The 25,491-nt window shown below is 23.1% G+C and overlaps 4 protein-coding genes across 4 annotated transcripts; 1 reads left to right on the top strand and 3 right to left on the bottom strand.

Moving 5' to 3' along the window:
* Positions 1–1,534: 1,534 nt before the first annotated feature.
* Positions 1,535–5,995, top strand: PCHAS_0711100 (RNA-binding protein, putative; the record flags this gene model as incomplete). The annotated part of the gene is made up of 1 exon (XM_729107.2): positions 1,535–5,995. The coding sequence occupies one exon, from the start codon at positions 1,535–1,537 to the stop codon at positions 5,993–5,995; it is 4,461 nt and encodes a 1,486-aa protein (XP_734200.2).
* Positions 5,996–6,579: 584 nt separating this feature from the next.
* PCHAS_0711000 (VPS9 domain-containing protein, putative) lies at positions 6,580–7,866 on the bottom strand (the record flags this gene model as incomplete). Its single annotated transcript, XM_738606.2, has 2 exons — positions 6,580–6,900; positions 7,063–7,866. 2 exons carry the CDS (start codon positions 7,864–7,866, stop codon positions 6,580–6,582), a joined length of 1,125 nt encoding a protein of 374 aa, XP_743699.2.
* Positions 7,867–9,243: 1,377 nt separating this feature from the next.
* PCHAS_0710900 (AP2 domain transcription factor, putative) lies at positions 9,244–15,985 on the bottom strand (the record flags this gene model as incomplete). The annotated part of the gene is made up of 4 exons (XM_016797644.1): positions 9,244–9,624; positions 9,764–14,358; positions 14,487–15,041; positions 15,190–15,985. 4 exons carry the CDS (start codon positions 15,983–15,985, stop codon positions 9,244–9,246), a joined length of 6,327 nt encoding a protein of 2,108 aa, XP_016653578.1.
* A 5,689-nt stretch (positions 15,986–21,674) lies between these two features.
* On the bottom strand, positions 21,675–24,033 carry PCHAS_0710800 (AAA family ATPase, putative; the record flags this gene model as incomplete). Its single annotated transcript, XM_016797643.1, has 7 exons — positions 21,675–21,815; positions 21,940–22,042; positions 22,128–22,159; positions 22,252–22,320; positions 22,407–22,513; positions 22,612–22,908; positions 23,040–24,033. The coding sequence occupies 7 exons, from the start codon at positions 24,031–24,033 to the stop codon at positions 21,675–21,677; spliced, it is 1,743 nt and encodes a 580-aa protein (XP_016653577.1).
* Positions 24,034–25,491: the final 1,458 nt, after the last annotated feature.

Raw genomic sequence — 25,491 nt, 5'->3', positions numbered from 1 at the left:
AATGCATATAAAATACACAGAATGAAGCAAGCCTTTATGTTGGTTGTTAATCTGTATGTTCAGATATAATTGTTTCTGAAGTATTTTATTCCATTAATTTTTTCACAATTTTTTTTCTGCATTTTTTTATGAACTTATTATTATTATTTTCTCTTAATTTTTGCTTATTTCTTTTGCATATACCCCCAATTTGATCATTTATTTGTTCACTTTTTCATTTATGTGTAAAGCAATCTTTGTAGATATTTGTACACTAATTTGTTCTTTAGTTTTTACAAAAAATTATTCAATATTTTTTTCTTATATAAAAATATACTAAATGATAATATAAAATAGTATATTTTTTAATTTTATTTTATTGTTTTTTTTTTTGGAAGATTTTCTATATTTTTTGTAAACAGTTTTATTCTATAAATATTAATATGCTTATTTATATTAAGTGTGTATGTGTGTGTGTGGTTCATTATATATATATTATAATAATTTAATACATTTTCGATCAACGTGATCTATGACCAATTTGATTGCATATGTTTATTGAATAATATATACCTTGAAAGTAAAATATAAAATAAAAATGATTTTCTTGGTATCCACTTTATATTATTTTACACAAGTCTACATATATATTTATAACTATTCATGAATTATATATATTTCACATTTTTTATTATTGTATTCCCTATTTGAAGGGTCGATATTATCTAATTTTGTACAGTGCATGTTTTTTGAAATACTATATTTATATTGTTATTATACGTATATGCATATAAACACTTTTATAATAATTTTTTATATATACTGTTAATTACATTTATTCACATTTTGTGGATATGTATAAAGAAGATTGATATAAGAAAATAACCATAAAGCGATTCTGTATAGAGATCATTTATGAGACAATTATTCCCATCTATTTCATTTGCACATATATATGGGGAAAATTTACACACATATAATGTTGAGCCTTATATGAATATCTAGCATATAATTATATGTATGCATGTATGTATAAACATTGTGATAATGTATACGCATATATTAATGTATAGTTTAAAACATAAGCCTACATAATCGACCATAAGTATAGATAGGTGTGTATATATCACCATTTTCTTATAGTATGTGATAATTTAAGTATATTTTTGCTATAATGCAAATATATATATATATATTAATATTGATATTAATATTACAAACATTTTAGAACATATTTATGATGCATTAAATAAATAGAGTGTTTTAATAATGTAGAATTTAAGTGTTGTCGGAATATTCATAAATTAAGACGATACATAAAGTATATTATTAAAATAGTATTGTATTGATTTACACTTATCATATGCATACTTAGACACAATTGCACATAATTTTTGTATTATTCCATTATTTTTGTATTTCATAGTTGCTTATTATTTTTTTCTTTTATACAATGCATCTCTAGATTTTATATATTTTGTATTTTATATATTACAGTTTTCCCTTTATACTTCCTTTTTTCATTCATTTTTTTGCAACCTTTTTATTGATAAAAATGAAGAGCACATTTTATGAGCCAAATGAAAATAGCTCAAGTGACAATATGAATGAAGATTTTTTAAATTATCCTAATTTTAAGAAATTTATTGATAATAGCAATCATAATGATAATGAACATTTTGAAGAGTCAAGAAAATATATACATAGGGAAATAACTAGAACACTTAATGCAAATTCTATGAAGTCATATAGAAACACAGAAGAAAGTCATCTACAAAATAGTTGTCACTATAAATATGCGACAACCAATGCAGAAGTTCAAAATAAAAAAGAATTTTCTAACAATAGTAAGGATGATATTGAATTAAAACGACCTAAAAATTATAGCAATTATGGAAATTACCCCAATAGCAATTATAATAATTGCATAAATTATAAGAATGCTAATGGTAAAAATAATAATGCTGTAGTGTTGCCTGGGCAAAAAACCCATGCAATTCAAAATGAGCCAATAATGAATGATCATAAAAATGGCACAAATAATGGCAGAAAAAAAAATGAAATAACTTATGAAGATGAAAACAAAATAGTTGAGACACTATTAAATGAAAAGAAGAATTTATTAAAACATGAATTCTTTTATGGAGAGTCTCAGGAAAATAAAAGAATAAATCAGAAAATCGAAAATTTTATTTTTACAAATGAAGAAAAGCTAAGTTATTCAGCAAATAATAACGAATGTAATAAATATGAAGTGAATAGAAATAATGATAATGTTGTGGAAAATATAAATATGAATGTGTTCAGCCATAATGAATTTAATAATATAAAAAAAAATAATTTAGTTTCAATGAAAGATGGGGAAAAAATGAATAACCAAAATAGAAATGATAATGTAGATCATCATTTTAATAATCAAGATATTGAGAAGGAATATAGAGACAAGAATTCATATATAAATGATTTTAAAAGTAAAATACCCCAGAATAATTCTCTAAACAGTGCATTCAGTAATGCATTTAGTAAAGGGCCTAATAGGGACATAAGTAATAATATTAATAACAATATAGGTGTTAATAATATGAACAGTTATAGAATGAGTGGCAATAATATGTACAGATGTGATACCAAGAATATAATGCAAATAAGCCCAAAAAATCTCCATGAAAAGAAAGAAAATTGCAAAATTCATAGAATAGAAAATAACCCAAGCAAGTTAAAAAAATACAACAATTTGAAAGAAATTTTTTACCTGAATAGCAATCAAAGACATTTCTACCCCAATATAGAACACATAAAAAATAAATCAGAATTTTTTTTGAGAAGCAATACCGATGAAAGAATATATGCAAATAATATGATTTATGATGATTATTTTACTATTGAGAATTTGGAAAAATCGGATGGTAAAAAGGAGTGCTTCAGAAAAGGAGAGTATAAAAATAACAGCAACCATAGCAAAAATATTAATAAGAATATCTGTAGCATCAATAACAATTCTCTCATTAATCGTAATGATAATAATATTAGGAATAACCATATTAACAATATTGATAGCATTAATGCAAGGAAAGACAATGTTTTAAGAATTAATTTCTGCAAAGGTGTTCATAGAAAGGAATTAATATCAAATAAAATAAAAAATATAAATTTTATGGAGAAAAATAATAAAATAATTAGAAATAATACGAAAGATGATTATTTTAATGAAAATAATATGAACGAACTATTGATGGATGACATAAATAGCGAGCAAAGTCATATGCGTAAAGATTATATTTATAGTAGTATAAATACGAATGAAGAAACTAGTAATATTTCGAATGATAACTTAAAAGACGCCTTTTTGTTACAAAATAATAATGATATATTATTGCAAAATGTTAATTATATACCCCAAACAATGCATAGTAATAATTTTATACATACGAATGAAAATTTTATGTATAATAAAGACTATTCAAATGATCATATGAATACACATATCAGTAATGTTCAAATGGATGGCATTAAAATACCAAATTCATTAATGAAAAATGTATTTTCAAAAAAAAATACATATCAAAACAAAAATGATATGGATAATTTTGAGAATTACACATTAAATGAAAGAAGAGATACCCATTACGTTAGTTGTTTTATGCATGATAACAATGGGAATAATGGTGTAAATAATTCAATATCTACAGGCATAGTTAGTGCATTACATAGTGATGCGAATAATGGCCTTTATAATGACACGAACAGTGTACTATTGAATGTTACAGATAGTGAAATGCACAATGCCATGCTTAGTGACAACTCTAATAATATAACAAATGCAATGTCTAATGGAATACATAATAAAAATGGTGGTGATAATATGCTATTTTTAAAACAGATGTCTATGTTCGAAGATGTAAACATGAATATGCCTTATGATATAATGAAATCAAAGGATAGCACTACGATTAAAGTGAATGAGATAAATGAAAATGATGATATTGTAATAAAATTATTTTTCGGTAATTTAGCACCAATAACAACAGAAAAAGACATGCATACTTTGTTTAGTAATTTTGGAAAATGTGATTCATTAATAATATTAAAAGATAGAAGAAGTAAGTCGCGAGGATCTGGATTTGTTACTTTTTATAATATGAAAGAAGCCATAAATGCAATAAAAAATTTGAATAACAAAATCATTTTATCAGGGGCTCATAAGCCATTGGAAGTTCGATTTCCTGAAAATAAAGAGGAAAAAAAATTAAGAACAAAATTATTAAATGCAGCTAAATGGAAAGGTAAAAAAATAGCACCTAGTGGTTGTTTACCTATAAATACTGAAGATATATTAAATCAAAATACAATAAACTTGAACAGTTCAAGTAATATTTCAGCTTTTAATGCTAATGATTCATCTTATTTCATTTCAGAAAATGACAACACATCTTATATTCATAAAGATCCTAATAATTGGCTATATAATAATAATGATGAACTAGGATGTTCTAGCGTTGATCAATTGGGAGTAACGAATGTCAGCAGTTTTTATAGACAAAATGAGGAAAACATGGGATTCAAAAGTCTTGAAAATTTAAACTGTGGAAACAATTATTCAGAGCTTCAAAAAACTATTAGCGAAACAACAAATGATACAATAAATGGCGACTATTACAATAGGTTCGACTATGGCCATGAAAAAGATAGATACAATAGCTTTGATTTAAAAAAAGAAGACAATGTATCAGGTGATATGAATATAGATTTGTTAATGCAAGAGAAGAACTATAGCAATTTACTACCTCAGTTTTTATTTGACAATAAATTTTCAGAAAAATTGGGAGAAAATTCGTTTGAAGAAATGCTAGATTTGTTTACATATGATAGTAATAATGCTAATAACAACAATAATAGTAATAATAGCGATTTAGGGGGAAAGGAGTTTATAAATAAACATATATTAAATGAAAATGATGATCGTACTAGTAACAATATAATAATGCCCGATATTGGCCTTAAACCTGAGAGTATACACGGGTATCAGCACATCGAGATGGGTAAATCGGCTAGCAGCATTAACAATGCTAATATGAAAATAAGCAATATTATGGCTGGGAATAATAATAACACCTATGCAAATAACTACTACATGAATAATAATTGTAATATGAACAGATATGCTAATGGGGAAGAAGAGGATTATAATAATTTGTGTTTTTCAAAAGCTTGTAATAAATTCGAAAAAAGGATGCCACATGGAGATGATGCAGACATGTTTTTGTCATCATGTATTGGAACAAATTGTACATTTATTGATGAAAAAGATCGAAGCTATAAGGATCATTATGAAGGAAATGAATCTTATGTAAAGGAAAAATTGTACGAAAAAAAAACAAGCAATATTTGTAATAGTAGCAATAGTAATATAACTGATAAATTTTGTCAGAGAGACTTCCAGAATATTCCAGAAGAAATAGATGATATTGTAAATGAAGACAATGATATTAATAGTATATATGAAAGCAATACAAATTGTGATGGTTATAATGGGTATAATAATATTAATGTGCATTGCTTAGGTTTTAAACTATCACATTTATTAAGAACAAACGATGATGTTTTGTTAAAAAATAATTCTAATAATACATGCTCTGCTAATAGTGACCAGATAGAAAATAAAGAAAATAATATAATAATAAATGATTATCGTAAAAAGCGAATAGAAGGGAAAAGAGATAATAATATATACAATATGGGTGATCCCAATCCAAATAATATACCTAACAAACTTATAGATGACAATAATAAATTTAATAATAACAATTTTGAATTTAATGATAATTTAAGTGATGAAATGTTAAAAAATATGATTAGTATTTATGCTACAAATAAATCATCGATTTTTACTTCTCATATGTTTAACTATTTAAATAATGTCTTGTGTGAAATTAATAACGCCTTGGAAATATTTAATAAGTTTAACGTTAAGGATTCAATAAAAAATATAAATGACCGTAAAAAGTTTAAAAAATAGAATAAAAAAATATATGTATATATAAATGACTTTTTATAGAATATGGATGATGACTCTTTGATTTTGTCCATATAAGTCTTATACATCTATGTGCATACATATATATGCACTTCTGTCTTATGATATGCAGTATATATTTTTGTATATTTTTTCACGGTATTTATTCATTATATATAAATATTTAAAAAAACCTAACGATGTGATGAAATTGCTTATAAAAAATGTAGTCTAGCTACATATATTCACAACGATTCATTCTTATATTATATTTTTTAATTTTGCATAAATAAGAAAATTTATGAAATAATTTTTTTTTTTTAATTACACAATTTTTAAATATTTAGCACCCTTATTTGTTTACTTTTTGTTCTGTGTTATGTATCAATATATGTGTATATATATGCATTTGTGAGTGCAAATATACACATATGAGTATTTGCTTTATTTATAAACACAGCGTTTCATTAAAAATGTTGTTAGACTTATTTCACCAAAGAGATAATTATAAATATATTAAAAAAAAAAGTTAACAAATGGTAAAACCAATAAAAACGGTAACAATAAAAATAATGACAAATAACTGTTTATGAAATTTTCATATCACAAAGGTACATAATTGATGAATGAAAAATAGTAAATATAAAAGAGAGTTTATCAATTTTTTCGGAATCATTTAAATTTTCTATGTACATATGTAAATGAATAGAATGACTTATTATATTTTTTATTTGCCCATAAGAAATAGCAGCAACAATAATAGAAATTAGACTATCACTATTAATATCATAAATGGCTATTTTTTGTTTTTTTAAATCATGATTTGTACTTGAAATTATTTCGCATATTAACTGACTTATGTTGTCCAAAATTACAATTTTATCATATGGATCCACGCATTTTTCGATCTACAAAAAAAAGAACATACATATGTAGGTGAGTTGTGCTAAATTGGTATTATACCATGATTAAGAGAATATACATAGTATAATAAGTTAGTGCACAATGTTATATGTATCGCATATCATATGATATATAGAAATTCATAGGAAATTATTATATTTTTAAACCTGTTTAACGTGAAAAGAAAGGGCTTCAATATGAAACATATTTATATGCTTTAGATTGACATCCTCCAAAAAGCCATTTATATCTTTTCTTAGATATTCAATTTTGTTCTGAATTTTAAGTTCTATATTTTGATAATTTTTAATTAACTGTTTCCATATAAAATCATATAAATATGAATAGGTATATTTAATTAACATATTTTTAATATCTTTTCCAGAAATTCTGTCATTTGAATTTGATTGTAATTTTAGGGTTTGGTCTACTATATTTACAATTTTTTTACCTATATAATTTTCATAACCTTTAACAATTATATATGAGCAAACAAACTGAGACAATTGTGCATGTAAATATTCTTTAGAAGTTTGATTTTTATGAAAAAACAAATTAATCTCATTTTTATATTTTGATGAATTATTATTATAACTCATACTATTTGTGGAAAAATCATCTTCATATTTATCACCTTCTAGTGGTATATTAATAAAAATGATTTTAAAAAAATTATAATTAGGATTTGTTTCGATTTTTATTATATCACATATTCTATTCTCTTCATAACCATAATTTGTGTAAACACATTTTGTATCAATTTCTATGCATTGATCACATAAGTTTACATATATATTTTTTAAATGACTTTTTAAAAATATACATTTTTTAATGAACTCTACATTTATATCTGCATTTAAAAGCATCTTCGATTCGGGTAGTAAAATTATATGAGTTTTGCAGGACAGCATGTCATACAAATCTTTGTACTTGTTGATAAGGATATTTAAAACTGGGTGTTGAATTTCCATTGTTTACATTTTTTAAACTATTTCATAGATTAAGAAAAAAATAATTAAACAAATCCAAAGTATGCCAAGAAGATGATGAAAAAATGGAAAACAATTTATTAGGACTATCTTTACTTATTTTTCCGATTGATTTTATCTTTTTCTAATATTATCATTTGTACAAAATTAGCATTATATTTACATTTCTTCGTTTTATATTCTTTGATTTGTGAGGTATTTCTTTTTTTTTTCACTCAACTTAAACTATAATTTTGCATATCCATAAATCTATAAGGTATATGCATTTATATATTAGTTTTGCTACTTATTTTTTTATTTCATAATAGATATAAATTGTTAAAAATCATAAAAAATCATGTATTAATTTTTTTAGGATGTTTATATTGCTATAATATGAAATAAAATACTAATATTGTACCAACGAAATATTTCAATTGTGTATTTTTTTTTTGTAAAATATATTTAAAAAAAAAATATGTTATAGATATTTTTAAATAAGGGGGGGCATATATTTTATTGGTATGGCTACTATTTTTAAGTTTCAAATTTTTTTCTTAATTTTTATCATTTTACATTATTTTCAAATATAATTTATAAAAACGTTTAACTGGTCAAAATAAAGAACATTTTTGACATTATTTCATCCAAAATGTACCCTTAAATTTTCATATCAAGTAGGTTGTATAACAAGATATATGCAGGATGATTTTACATTTTTATTTATTCAATTATAGGCATACACATATATATGGTACAATTTTTTGAGTATTAATGCAGGATTTGTAAAAAAGTTCTCATGGATCGTTTAGATATATTTATAAAGGATATATAACCAAAAGACTATTTAGTTTTTCCCTTTTCTTTGATGTGAATATAATTCGATGGTTAACTTAAATATTACTTAACTACAGCGTTTAAAAAATTAAATTATAAAAGTCTTTTTATTAATATATATATATATATCTATGTTATATATATTATAAATACGTACTCATTACTTTATATATAAAAAAACTATAACTAAAAAAACGAGGATAAATATAAGAGATATAAACTTTTAAAGTAATAAATATTTATATAATATATATTATAATTAATTACAATATGATAACATTTAATATAGATTATGAAAACTTAAAAAATAAAAAACATCGAAAAAATAAAACAAATAATTAGTTAGAAAAAATGAGAATTTGCAACGAAAAAGAAATTATGCAAAATCTTTAATATAGAATTATGTATATAGACAAAGAAAAAATGTATTTTTTTCACTACTTGAAAAATTTAATTAAATATAACATATATTATATGAAAAGGTATATATTTTAATTAATTACATAATTTAATAACTCCAATTTTTTGAACTTTACATTTTTTTCAACATGATGTATTATAAGCTTGTAAATCAAGGGAATGAATAATAAGTCTTTGAATTTCTAGAGATTGAGCTGATGGTAAAATATTGTTTAAAATTTCAGTACTAAATAGTTTGAGATACGGAATAAGTGATGATACTCCTATAGAATTTTGAGTATATTCTATATGATATTTTAAGGATTGTTCTTTCTTTTTTCTTTCTACATTTAAAATATCTTCAATTTTAACATCCTCTGTTATACTTAAATTTTTATATAAATGAAAAATTTTAGGAATAGAGTTCATAAGAATATCATTCAAACAAATTATTATGGCCGTTTTAAGTAATTCGTAGTAATTGTCGTCGATATTTAAAATAGGGAAAGAAGCCTCGTCTTTGTTCTAAAAGGTAAAATAAAAAAAAAAAAAAATGTAAATATATTTTGGTATATTGTGAAAACATGAAAATGCACTTATAGGACTTTATAAATTTTGAATTTTTCGAAAATATGTGTAAAAAGTGGGAAGAGTAATATATTACCTTTTTATCGCTAGAGAAATTTCGTCTTCCAATGGCATCCATATATGGATTACTATTTTTGTTGGCATTTCTTTGGTCTGCATAATTTTCAAAAATGTCTTCTCCACATTCTTGTTGAGCACCCTGTTTGTTTTTAATGTATTGATAATTATAACCGTAACCATGTTTGGATGTTTCTGAACTAGAATTGTAGAAATGAGTTAAATTATTTGAATTGATTTGTGGTTGTTCGGAAGTATTATAATTATTTCCTTTTGATTGGTTTTTAATTTGTTGTATAGCTTCAATACTTAATTTATAAGCTTCTTTTACACCTCTTCTAATAACAGAATAAGCTTTTCTATATCCATTAATTTTAATTCTAAAACATTTGTTAGCTTCATCATATATTAATCCATCTACAAATTTGCATTTATTAACTTCTTTATTTATTCTTATATCTCTTTCTTCTATTGTTTCATCAATTATTGTATTTAAATTAAACATTTTATTTTCTCCATCTAAATTATAATTTTTGTATATATCATCTTTACCATTTATATGAATGCTAGTATTTTCATAGTTATTATTTTCCGAATTATTATATAGCATATTATTTGAATAAGGTCGATTAAGTTTATCTTCTAAATTATGAGAGTTCATTTTATTATTCATTAAATTTTGTGTATCTTCATAATCCGCATTATTTAAATTTTTAGAATAGATATTATTTTCATTTATACCTTCACTATTTCTAATATCACCTTTTAAAAACGGTGAATTTTGATTATAATTGTTATTTTTCATATTTTTTAAATCTTCTGATTTTCCTAATCCATTTGCAGTATTTTCACTCTTAATGTAATAATCGAGAGTATTATGTGTGTTATCTATTTCGTACATATTATTAGGAAAATAATTGGGGCCTGATCCTAAATTACTAACAGCTGTATTACTTGGTGAGATATTAGTGTTGTCACTTCCTGATTTTTTAAATAAGGAGTTATTATTTTTATCATCTCTTATATCATATGTTCCATCATTCATATAATTCATAAAATTGGGATCCATATTATTGCTAGATTTATATTTTCTATCCAATTTTTTCTTTGATTTACCAGTAGAATTTATTCTTTCTTCATATACCATATCGGAATAATTTTCATCATGACTTACACTATTGGCTGCACTACTAGGTAAATAGGTTGTCTTTAATAAGTTGCTATTATTTAAAATATTAGAATTCATTTTATTTTCTAATAAATAGTCATAAATATTTGATGCATCATTATTGTTATTTTCATTTATAACACTTCCATCCGTATCCTTAATATTAAAACTGTTTCGTCTATCACTAGGTGTATATAATAAATCTTTATCATTATTATTCATGCCAATTAATGGATTTCTTTTATTATTATATGAATTTTCTACTCCTGATGATGCTTGAAGAGATTCTGTGTCTCGTAAAAGGTTTGCTTTTTCTTCTTTAGTTAATCCGTTAACATTTTTTAAATTATATTTATAACTATTTGCCACTGATGAGCTTTTTTGAGGGTAGGATTTTCCTTTATTTGTTTCTAAAATTCGATTTCTAAACTCAGCAGCTAATTTATATGCTTGATAAACACCTCTTGTTCTAACTCCAAAGGATTTTCTAAAACCGCATACACTAACAGTCCAATAATTTCTTCTTTTATCAAAAAACATACCTTGTAATTTTGGTAAGCTTGCAGCTTGATTTAAGATTTCACTTTTTGGTAATCGAACATTTGCACCTCCATCTAAAAGAGTATCTAATTTTTCAGTGCTTTTATTGATAGATTTACTATCCATATTACTATATTTATCAGAATTTCTTGATCCTTTTCCATAAGGCATAGCCCCGGATATATCACTTCCTCCATCTTTTATCATATTCATTTCATTTGGGCATCTTTCACTTGAACTTCCATTTATTATATCGCTACTATTACAATCTATAGTATTTATTCCAAGCATGTTATAATTATTATTTCCAATTCTATGATTTCCATTATTTGAATCAAATGGCGTATCTCTTGCGACTGTACGATTAGAAGAAGGTGATAAAAGATCGTCTCTAAAATATGCATTTGAATCTCCATACTCATTCATTGGATTTTCTTTTGTATTATTTTCAAATTCAGAATAATCCATTTTAAAACTTCTATCTCCAATTGAATAATCATTATTTATATTACTATTATTATCATCAAAATTTAAATATTTTTTTTTCATTTCATCGTTGTTTGTTGATTCAATATCAATATCATCAAGCATGTTTTTTTTTAATTTATTTTTTTGATTTCTTTTTGAACCTTTTTCATGTTTTGCTTTACCATTTATACTATTATTATAAAAATCGTTTCCATTAAAATATTTATAATCTACTGGTGAATTATAATCTAGCATTCCCATTTCGTCATTTGATGGTTCATAACTATTATATAAATTTTTATCTATATTGTTAATACTTATTCGATATTTTGTATTTCCTAATTGATTATTATTTTTTCTATATTGTGATGGATCAGCTAAATCATGAGAATCCTCATTATATGAACTAGTTTTTTTTTTTTTTTTTCTTTTATATATATTTTTAGAACTATCATTACTAATATTACTACTAGCTGAACTTGCGCTGCCATTTTTGTCATTATGATTATAATTGTTTTTACTATAATCAATTACTTTATCAAATTCGATACTTTTAATAAATTGTCGAATACTTTCTGAAAATTCTTCTGCGTTTTCATCAAAATTATTTGATTCTTTTATTTGGTTAAAATATTCACAACATTTATTATAAGACATTATTACATCATTATTATAATCACATGGATTAAAGAAGCTAATTCGAAGATTTTGATTTTTATCTTTAAAAAACACAATCCATTTTTTCACTTTTTCTTCCCATACAATTCCTTTTACCCATGGTTTTATGCTATAAGCAGTTTTTGATTCTTCACACATATTATCAAATAATGTTTTTTTATGTTCAAAGTAATTCATATCTTTAATTAAATCTTCTAATTCTCGAAGGATGCTTGTTTTTTTACCTTCATCATTGTTATCATTTTCATCATCATTTATTTCATTTTCTGAAGCGATGCTATCTTTGTGTTCTTCTATGAAACTATCTATATTGTATAACTCTTCCTCATTTTCACTTTTCAATTGATTTAAATATTCTACACAAGATATAAAAGAATTATATATTCCCTCTTCTTGAAAATAATATTTTTTTTTTTCATTATCTTTATAAGTTAATATAAAACATAGGTTTTCTAGGGCATAAGATATTTCGTCGATCTTTGGAAATTTGTTTAATACATTTGTTAAATAATAATCAAAAGATTGTAGACGAACTTGTACACAATAATTATATGCAATTTCTATTCCTTCTTTATTTTTTATATAAATATGCTTAGTAATTGCATTTCCATCATTATCCCACATTTGGCATGTCCATTTGTTTTTTATTTGATTCCATTCGATTCCTTTTTTCCATGGACTTAATTTTAATGCAACTTCATTCAAGTCAGAGCTATTAGTTATATTTGCGTTTTCACCAGATATATCATTAAATGTTGGTGTGTTTTGTTGTGCGCTTTCATTCGATTCGTTATTCATATTAGGATCAACACATTCTGTTTTTTCGATTTCATCATTTTGATCACCTACTTGAGTATTGTTCTCTCCAATTTGATTCAAATTATCTTCTGTTTGTGTAGGAACTTCTTCATTCTTAGTGCCTGCTTCTAATTCAGTACCATCAATTGGCTGACTTCCTTTTTTTTCATTTGAATTGTTAACAACGCTTTTAGCAATACTGATATCATTTTCCTCATTAACATCTTCATCATTTTTTATAATAAAGTATTTATTATAATAATTATTATTTTTTTGTTTCTTTTTTGTTCTATGTCGTATTTTATTTGTTGTTCTTCCTCTTTTTACACCACTAACATTACCATTTGAAAAGTTATAATGTTCGTCACCATTTTCTTCAGGAGCATCATCTATATCTCCATTGTTACTACTAGCATAATCTTCGGTCGATTTATGAACTTTTAATTTATCATTTCTTTTCATACTTTTTATTATGTTAATTCCTTTGGTAATCTGTTCATTATTAGTTTCATTTTTATTTCCTTTTAATATATTTTTAATAATTCTATTGAAACTGAATATACTATCATAACTAATATTTTCTTGTGTTTTTTTTTCACCAAGCATTGAATCTGCATCTTTACCATCTTCAAATTTGTTATCCATCTTGTTGGATTCTAATAATGAATTTATATCATCATTATAATGTTTAAAATGCTCACTATTGTTTAAATTTTCTAAGTTTTCATTAGATAGTTGATCATGTGTAAGTCCATCAATACCTACATTTATTTTATTTAGATCATTATTAGATATAATATTACCATCTTCATCTGTTTGATGATCAAATGCTCTATTACCCAATTGTTTGTTCTTACTATTATTACGTCTAACAATGTTATTTAATATATTGTATGTATTTTTTTCATCATCATTTAAATATGCCTCATTATAAATTTGTAATAAATTATTATCATCATTATCTGAAATTAAAAAAATAAGAAAATAATATATAATAAAATATTTAATTTATTTTTATATGCACATTTTTTATAGTCTACCAATATCTGATAATCATTACCAGTATCGATACTATTATTTTTTTTATTACCTAAAGGTGAGGTGCCATATTTGTAAAAGTTAGGATCATTTAACATTTTTTCTGTTTGATTAAAATTGCTTATATCAAACCCCATTTTGTTATGACTTGTTTCAATATCATATTCGTTCATATTATGAGGGTGTCCGTTATTTAAATTAGAAGATATACGATTACTAATACCATCTTTTTCTTCCATATTTAATTTATTAAATAAATTATTATCATTATTTGCTTTAATAAATTTATTTAATTTATCTTTACGTAATGTAAAACTTGCATCATCATCATCATTTAAATCACTTTGAGAATTTGTACTTTTAAAATCATATTTCATATTTTTTCCATTTTCATTTTTTAAGCTTTTATTCATTTTATTCTGATTGCATATAGTTAGCTTATTAATACATTGAACAGCCATTTCATAAGCATTGTTATATCCGTATATATCGACTGGAAACTTGTTTACCAAAACTTTGCTGTCATAATCGTATGTCACTACCCATTCCTTTTGAATAGAATCGTATGACAAATATTTAAAAATTAATTTGTTCTTTCCATGAATATCTAAAAAAGAGAATAACCAAAATGTTACAATGAGAAAATGGAAAAACGAAATGAATGAGCATAAGGAATAACACAGTGTTGGAGCACATAAATGCGGAACAATAATAAAAATTAAGAAAGCATAACATATTATTATATCTTTTTTTACCTTTAAAGCCATTAGGTATTTTTGAATTAATATTAAGAAGATTTAAGTGGGATGTTTTAGATTCGCCTTGTTGTTTTTTAGGATTTCCAGCATTAGCAGTCTCAAAATTTTTTCTATGTTGTATAGCTAAACGTCTTGCTTCCTCAAAACCATATTTATAAACTGGAAAATATCTATTAATACATCTTCCATTAATACATATACCTGATAACCATCGATTTTGTGATTTATCAAATCTTACACCAACAACATGCGGTAGTTTTTCAGCCATTTTAGCATAATTATTTTCATTAGCATTAGATACATTTTTGATTCCTTTATTACAACTAGTCTTATTAGAAATATTATTGCCAATAGTATAATTTTTATTTTTATCAATTTTCGATGGATTATCTAATTTATATTCACTTTTTATATTTATCATATCTTCGTCGATTTTACTATTATTTCGTATTCTAGCTAAACTTTCTTCATCACTAATATTATTAGCATTCATTTCTTCTGATAATTCTGTTTTTTTTTCATCAAGCATTCCAATATTATTATCGCTAACATTTGCATCACTCATAATTGAATTGCCACTCAATTCTGGATTTTTACTATCATATATATCTGAATATCTTTTTGAATTATCTTTTGTTTTTCCTAATAATGCATCGTTCTTTTTTACAAAATTAATTTTACTTTTATTATCTTCACTATTCAAATCGTTGCTATAATCATTGTTATAATAAAATGAATTCATTGTTTTTTTTCGTCGTGTTCTTAATGATCTTTTATTTAAATCTGTCGTCATTTTTTATTACTTGTTTAAATAAAAAATCATAATATACAAAAATTAAAAATGCATTGGTATGAATTCTCAAAACAAATTATATACCACACTTCAGTAACATAAATATATATATGAAAAATTTGGATGTATTTTAAAAGAAAATATATATTAAAAATGTAATATATATATATATATATATTCGTACGCCTCCTATATAAGTATATACAGGCATATGTATATTTATACGGTAGAGAACATATAATTTACTAGGTTGTTAAAAGAAAACTATAAAAAATGACTATAAAAAAAGTCTATGAAAAATTCAAGAGGGTAGTATTACAAAAAGAAAAAACTACTGGTTTAAAAAAAAAAATTATGAGGAATACGAAAATTAAAAGATAATTAACAAAATTTATAAAGATCGTAACTATTAAAAAAACAATATCAAAACCGACATGGATAACTATAAAAAAAGAATCAAAAAAAAACTATAAAATAGATATTTATTCAAATTCATTACATAAAATCTATAAAAGTCTATAAAAATCTACAATTAATCTTTTACAATTTCATGTATGTATGCAAATAGATTATTATATATATACAAAATACTTCATCACAAAAAATAGTAAAACAGGCTATATATTTTTATTTACATACATTTCATATATTATAATTATAAAACTATACAATTATAAAAAAAAATAAGTTACTATAATTATACTTGTATGAATGTAATGTATATATAATGATACAAAATTACATAAATATTAAAAATATGAGATAACTCAATTATATAAATATGTTTAATTATATAGATATAAATTTTATAAAAAAATATATATTTTTTCTTATTTAAATTATCTTTCCTCAGGTAACAAAAATATAATATTTGAAATTATTAAAAACCATGAAAATTAAAATAATGATAATATATATATGCAGAAAATAGTATGTACTTGTAGAAAAATAGATTTAAGTGCATATCCATGAAAACTATAGCATAGGAAAATCTGTATCCAAGTAGTAGTATATGCCATAATATATATACTGTACTAAATACATGCATAATATATTGCAAGAGTACCACATAAAGATATTTTTCTGTACCCTTGTATATATAGATGTAGAGATAATATATATATATTATTATATGCGCACATAATAATATATACTATTATATATAACTAAATATTAATGCATTATTTTTTTTATTTTTTATTTTTTTTTTAACAATTATAAAATACAAATTAAATAATACTATATAAAGATTTTTTCTTTCTATTTAAGTAATAATATACTACTTATACAATTGATAACAACTACTCTTGCATAATCCAACTTTTCTTTATTTTTTGGGGGTATAGATATAATAGATGAAAATGTTGTAAATAAATATATCTCTTATGTAAATATATAAATAAACTTTATGATCACAAAATTTAAATTATAAAATATAATATACATAATCTAAATATAATTATTCTGCAAATATGAATTTTTTTATGTAAAACATATTTTTATAAAAATGATAATAAAAATGATGATAAAAATAATAAAAATGCTATGATAGGGAAAAAACAATTTTTATGGGCATATATACTAGGCAAATAATAATTTCATACATATATATATTATATATTTTTTTTCTTGGTTTTACAAAATTGTTAATAAAGTATAAAAAATAGGGAAGTATTGAATACTATGTAATGTTATAAAAACGAGTTTATTGTATTGATGTCATGAGTATGTAGTATTATGTTATACATTGCATACGTATGTCGCATATAATAATATTTTATGTATTACTATAATGTAAATATATAGATATGATAATGTAAAGAAAACAGCAAAATGTTGTGTATATAGGAATATTTTTACAACTAAATGTTTCTTTAAAATAAAACATAAACCAATATACTTTGAAACTAGCAAAAATTGTTACATAAATAAAACATAAGAATGTACGTAATTATGTAGTATTGTTTTATGTTTTTAATTTTTGATACTTGTAAGTAGAATATGCTTTATAATTTTCGCATATTTTTAATTCTTACTATATGGAAATAAAGTTCATTTCGTTACATCATCGATACAATGTTTTACCTATATTAATAATAATGATAAATTGTTTATGGTGGATAACAAAATGAAGTTGTGGAAAAATATATACATGCATGCATATAAATGGAAGTCCATAATTATTCATACATATTTTGTTTTAGTCATATATTTCGGTGTGGTTATGCATATGTAAAATTGGTTAATAATGGAAAAAGCAAAGTATATACTTGCAAAAGAATTAGGAATACTTTATAAAGAAACACATATTTTGAAGATTAAAATGGTTATTATTTTTATTCTTACTTTTGTTTCCAAGCTTTTATGTTTGAAACATGTATATTTATACGTATGTCAAATATGTGTACAAGTATATTTATATAATAAGTACATACATAGTAATAACAACTAGTATAACAAAATGGATATACAAAAAAATATGTAAATAATACAATGATAGTAATATTATGGTGTATTGAATATAGGATTTTTTTTAATTTATATTATTATTTTTTATATAGTATAAACAAAATATGCACATAATATTAATCATTTAACAATTTGGGTTTAATTTAAACCGCCCTCTATTTATATACTTGTGTACTTTTTTACATTAACACTTGCTTATATTTTGAAAAATGAATAGGCAAATAATTATGTAGACTACTTGTTTGGGCATATGATACATAAAAATTTACTCTAGATATAATTTGATGTATATATATTTTATATGAACGCATACATTATATGTTTATCTATGAAAAATTTTAATGTATATATATTATATGCGTAACATTCTTTTTCCTATTAATTTTTTTTGTTGTTGAGTTGCAACTTGTAATGCGTTGCTATAGCATTATGTTTTGACCTTTTTGGTAATTGGTACTCCACCCAAAAAAAAAAAAAAATAAAAGAATATGATAAAAAATATATATATGCAAAAAGAAAAATGTAAATATAAAAATATGGAAATGTGTAATCTATATGTATATGAATGCATATAGGTATATCCAATACAATGTCGTTAAAACAAAATATATAGGTGTAAGGTGTATGTTATGTATATACAGATGAAATCAACACAAATTTTATATAAATATAAAAATGCATATATAGTATTTTAGTACACAAAAAAAAGGTTTTAATTCGTTGCCATGTCGTATATGCAATAAGTTATTTAATTGTGCATTTAAAAATATAATAAAATATAAATCTACAACAACAATAATCGTAATGATAATAATGTATATATAATAAAATAACATATATATACAATAAAAATAATATTAAATTAAAAATGAGCAAAAACACATTTATAACTATATTATTTATTATACAAAAATTTATAATTGCATAGATCTTAAGACAATTATTTATAGGTAATACTTAAAATTACTATATATATGCATATATTAAAAATTGATAAAAAAAAGGTTAATAAAATATGTACGGACATAAATATTAGCCAGAGAAAAAAAATAAAGGATAATAATCAAAGTTTAAATATACACACATAATATGTAAGTTTGGTCTTAAGCACATTTATATAAATATATAAAGGAAAGTAAGCGTGAACTAATTTCTTATATAGTATACTCTTCGATTTTGGCTATTTTTATTATTATAAGTAAAATTATATATAAAGGAAAGGGCAAAGGAGAAAGAAACGATAAACGTGGACTTATAAAAGGAAAAGCCAACAGTTTGAATTCATTTATTTTGTTTTGTATTTTATATTTTTAACTTAAAAGTATAACATATTTTCATTTTTTTAATACAATAATAAAAGTAGATATATAAATCTATAAAATAACAAGGTCAAGAAATGATAATATAAAATTATATAGATTTTCGAAACTAAAAAAGTACAGGTTATGGTAGTATGTTGTTGCAATACAATGAGATCATTAAATAAATATCTATATGCATACTTTTTTAATTTTTTTTTAAATGAATTTATGCTATATGCACAAAATAATTTTTCTCGCCATAATATACAACATATTTAATTATGTTATAAAAATTTTAATTATCTTAAAAAATTATTCATTTTAAAGAAAAGGATGTCTATTTAATGAAATATATAATATTTATAAGCAAACTTAAAATTATTATGATAATGCACAAAGCACTATTACTGAGGATATATACAAAAAAAAGACTTGCAAAATGCTAGTATTTAAAATATTTGTTTAAATATGTATATGTGTATGGATATATATTTTTTTGTGTGCACAAGAGACAAAATATATAACTAATATTAGTAAGTAAACAAAATAGTTAAAAGATTAATAAATCTGAAAATCTTTTTCTCGTATCACTGAAAAAAAAAACATGTACACTTATATACGTCTCAGCACAATACTGCAATATATGAGGATAGTCTATAATTGCACTATGCATATTCCTTTAATAAAGGTAACTACATGAATATATCCTATACATTACTCTCTATATATGTGCATATTATTTAGATATTCTCTTGTTCTTTGGGGAACAATTTTTATGGTATTTGCGATTTATAGCTAAATACTATTTTTTTATTTTCATTAATTAACAATTATGCAAAAAATGACAAATGAAAATAAAGCAATAAAATAAAGGACAATGTGTAATTTATCGAATTTAAACACGCAAAAAATTTATGAAAAAGAAAAGAGAAAAGATAAATTATTACACTTTAATATCGTAAAATAATAAGCAATACACATTTTAGGACTCTACATAAGTATACATATAAATATGTATAATTGATACTACAAAATATGCAATATTTAAGAATATAATCATCATATATTATTATATTTATGATATGCTTCTGTGTATTGAAATGTATTTCGTATGGTATATACTATTGGAATATACTATGTGTAAATTAAGCAAATTCGATCTGCTTATATATTTTAAAGCATGAGATATTGCTTGTGCTCTATACAATAGTTAACCAAAAATGCATCATCGTTTCGTTCTTGTAGGCATATATTTATAAAGAAAAGAAAATATATTTTTTTAATGTTTTCATAAATATATATTTATTCAAATTTAAATATTATTTATTTTATATTTCAACCATATAATATATGTGTACATAATGTTTATATATGCACAGTACACATGTGTTGCAGCCTTCTATTTATTTTAGATATATGCATTTAAAGGTGAAACACATAACAGTTTCCTACGATGCGCATTATAATTTTTATATAACCCGTGTTGTAATTGTCATACACATTGGTTATGCTTATAAATATATTTATTATGCACACATTGTCAAAAAGGGTGGCACCCAATATATATAAGTTTTTACAAAATGACATATGCTGGGATATTTATTCAAAATAATATTATTTATAGTGATCTACATATTTTGTTCATTATGAGGTTTAACTATTTTCTATATTTAAATACAGCTATTTGTTTATGCTATTAAAATTATGCTAGAATAAACAAAAGAGTCATATATTGAGTCATGGTGTTGTAAAAGTAAAAATAATAAAAAAAAAAAAACTTTATCTTCTTTGTAATGGATAAATTCCTTAACAATATTAAATTATAAAGCGATTTTATTGATATGCTTGTTCAATACTTTGTTTCAGTGCGATGGGGTTTATTTTGGGTTTCAATTCGAATAGAAACCAAATTTTGTAACTTATTTATTTTTTTGATCAAATAATATATCTTTACACATAAGCTCCTTTTGGATAGCCTTGTGAAGTGCCAACAAAAAATCGTTCAATGAAATTAAGACATTCTGTTCGTTATTGTTTGTCGAATTGTAGAAGCGCAGGGTCTAAAAAATAAAATAATATTATTCTATGATAAAAATATCAAAATATTTTCATTTCATTTATATGAATATATAATGAATAATAAGTTTATTTTATATATCAAGATGATTATATTTTTCATATTACAGCTTGGCAAAAATAAGCATAGGCTTGAAATGGAATCCTTCTTAAGCACCGTCCACTAAATCCATTACTCATTTTAGCACACTCCATTAATTTATTTCCACATCTAATATATATATATTTAAAATTTAAAAAGATGAATATTTTATTTTATGTAGCAACATATATTTATAGTTGATTTAAATGGTTACACATATTCGTCTTTGGATTTTTCCTTTTCATTCTGTGAAAAAATATTCCAAAAAAATTGAAAAAGTTGAAAAAAAATGCATAATTATAAAATTGGGATATATATACATTTCATTGAATATTTACTTTTAACAATTTTGTAATTCTTTGATAGCTTGGGATTTTGGAGCAATAGCTAATTATTCCTTTCTCGATCTATACAATTATAAAATGTTTCGTGTATATATGAAGTAAAACGAACAATGGGCAAATAAAAGGGAAGAAAAAATGAAAATAGTTACTAATTCGCCTATGCAGTCCTTGTAAATTTCATATCGACATTCTTCATTTGGTAACCCAATGAACTGCTTCAAATCAGCTCTGTCAATGAAAGCGTCATCAATCATTTCTGAAAAATGAAAGCATACATATATACATAAGAAAATACGTTCGACCATGTACATTTGTATATACATATTCTAGTAGGCACATATTACATGGTACTACCTGACATATTGGAGGTAGTTAGCAATAAAGTATTATTGTAATATTTTAAAGAATCGATTTGTGTTAATAATGTATTGACAACCCTTATACTGTCTGTAGGTTCTGTTCCATCCATAGATTTTTTTCGATCTGCTGACAAGCTTTCGACTTCATCAATTAGTAAGCATATGAAAACATCGTTTTCCTCATACTCATTAATAATTTTTTTAATTTTATTGAATAATTTTAATACTTGCTTCCCAGATTCGCTAAACCATTTTGAAAATAATGTATGAGCATTTAGTTCTATCAATATTCCTGTAAATTAAATGCAAATATAAATATAATAAAATAGATAATTGAAGAAACATAGTAGTATGCCATAAAGATATATATTAATATTTCGAAGGACTATAAATGTAATGAATTATATTATATGTCTATACAACCTGTTGTGTACATATTAGATAAACGAATGCATATTTTATTGGCCAGGGCTTTACACAAGGATGTTTTTCCTGTGCCTGGAGGCCCATATAATAAGACTAGATGATTATAATTGATTAAATTGCAATCGATTTTTTTCGACGCAAATAACATTAAAGCTGATACATATTCGAGTAAATCTCTTTTTATATTTTCTTCATAATATAAACTGTCCCATAACTTATGAAAACGGGGATGTGGTAATATATATTGGGAATAAATTGGAATACTTTTTTTTTCTTCATCTTCATTTTCACTTGGCTCATTAAATTGCTCTTCCATAAAATCATCATTTTTATAATATGTAACTACATTTACTACACAACAAAAATTCGGTAAAATGATTGGATCCTCTTCCATAGAAGATATTGATTTTTCCCCTATAATAGGTACAGTAAATAATAAATTAGATGGATATTTGATGTTGTCTTTATTTTTTATATCATTAATCATAGGAAATGAATAGGCAATACTTTGTGTTGTAGCAAGAGAGCTAACTAAATTGCTAGTATTAAATCCATTTGAAGTATTTTGTTTTTTAAAATTTAAATTATTATCATTATATATATTTTCATAATTTTTTTTTCCATAGGAATTTAATATATTTATATTGTCTATATCTTTTTTATTATCATTTATACTTATATGTGAATTGGCTTCATAAACTGAGTAATGTGTAGTGTATAATGTCCCATAAATATTATTTTCACAATTTTCGTTATATTCCTTTACAATTTTTATAGGCACAGCTGGCTCAATAACTATATATTCACAATAATTACTTAATTTTTCACACATGATCTTATTTGGGTCATGACGACCTAAAGTTATTGTTATTCCGAGCGAAAACAGCCATTTATGTGCTGCTACTTTTATTATTTCATTTGATACATCTTTTTCATTTTTTATACAAATTTCACAACATAACGGAATCCTTTTTTCCTCATTAATATTCATTATTTTCCAGTATAAATATAGACGAATTATATGCAAAAATATATTTTTGTAAAACTCTAAATATGTTCTACAAAATTTTATTGCTATTTTTGTACAATGTATACGATTTTTTATCTTAATAATATCATTATAAATTTTTCATTTTAACTAGAATATGCCTATATGTACGCTATTTATACATTTATATATTATTCACATTTTATTGGAAAATTGCACATATTATATATTTTTGAAGATGAATATGCAATTTTTGTTTAATCTGTGCTTTAATCAAGAGTTTAATGTTAAATAGCATTATGCTTTAAGGACATAAATATGTAGAAAATGTTTGCTAAGAAATATAAGCATGTCTATCATATCGCGTCGTAATAATATTTCTATTAAAAAAAGTTACAACGGATGTACATACTGCGATGAATTAAGGCATTCATTGTTATAACAGTTATATATAAATTGAACAATATTAAACGCATTTGATTTTGAATGATCTCTATTTTTAGTATTAAGAAAAGCAACAAACTTCAGTAATGCTGAATTATAAGAAAAAAAGATAATGATACTAGGATGAAAAAAATAAATGTAGCATCCTGTGTTATGGCTACATTTTTATGAGTAAGCATAAGTATATCGTTTTAAAACATTCAAAAAGCATAAAGTTGTGTAAAAAATAACATGTGTTTGCCCAACATTCGGAAATTATAATATAGAGTATCAATAATTAAACTGGGATATGCATGTATGATTAAAACAGAGAAAATTAAATATTGCAATAAAGATAGGACAATATTTGGGATTGTTAACATATTTCTTTACATATATTTTAAGTTTAATAATTATCCTGAGTAAAATATTATTTTTATATTCATTTTATTTTATAAGGAACTTATATAATTTGGCACTTGGATAAGGAGAAAGCTTTTTATTTGAGGGCATATCTCAATAATTAATTCAATCGACAATATACCGACATTTACATTTATATTTATTATATGGTTTGAAGTTTAATCCGATTTACCTAATTTGTTATAATTTACATATTTAAAAGTAATTCAAATTCGTATATACACATATTGGTGGCAATTTTTTTCTTCAGCATAAAAAAAGACAGTTATATGGCTATTTTTATAAGACCAAATTAAAAAAAAAATAAGGGAACATTTTTTTCTGAACAGTCATATTTTATTTTTATATAACAAATAAAATATAGCTTTTTTCATTTTTTATTTTGTGTGTGTTTTAATCAAATTTGTTAAATATAAAATGAATTAACAGAGGGTTATTTTATTTAATGATTATTTTAAATAATTTTATGTCTGTTTTCTTTTTAATTAATTTTTTTGGTAAAATTGTCTTAAATTATTTTATTATTATATTAAGAAAAAAATCCATAAAATAAAATTGCATTCATTCTCTATTCAGTTGTTGTTTAAAAGTGATAAGTTGGTCTACATATTTTTA

The sequence above is a fragment of the Plasmodium chabaudi genome, assembly GCF_900002335.3.
Source record: "Plasmodium chabaudi chabaudi strain AS genome assembly, chromosome: 7".
Lineage (NCBI taxonomy): Eukaryota > Apicomplexa > Aconoidasida > Haemosporida > Plasmodiidae > Plasmodium > Plasmodium chabaudi.
This window is presented reverse-complemented; position numbering and strand designations above follow the sequence as displayed.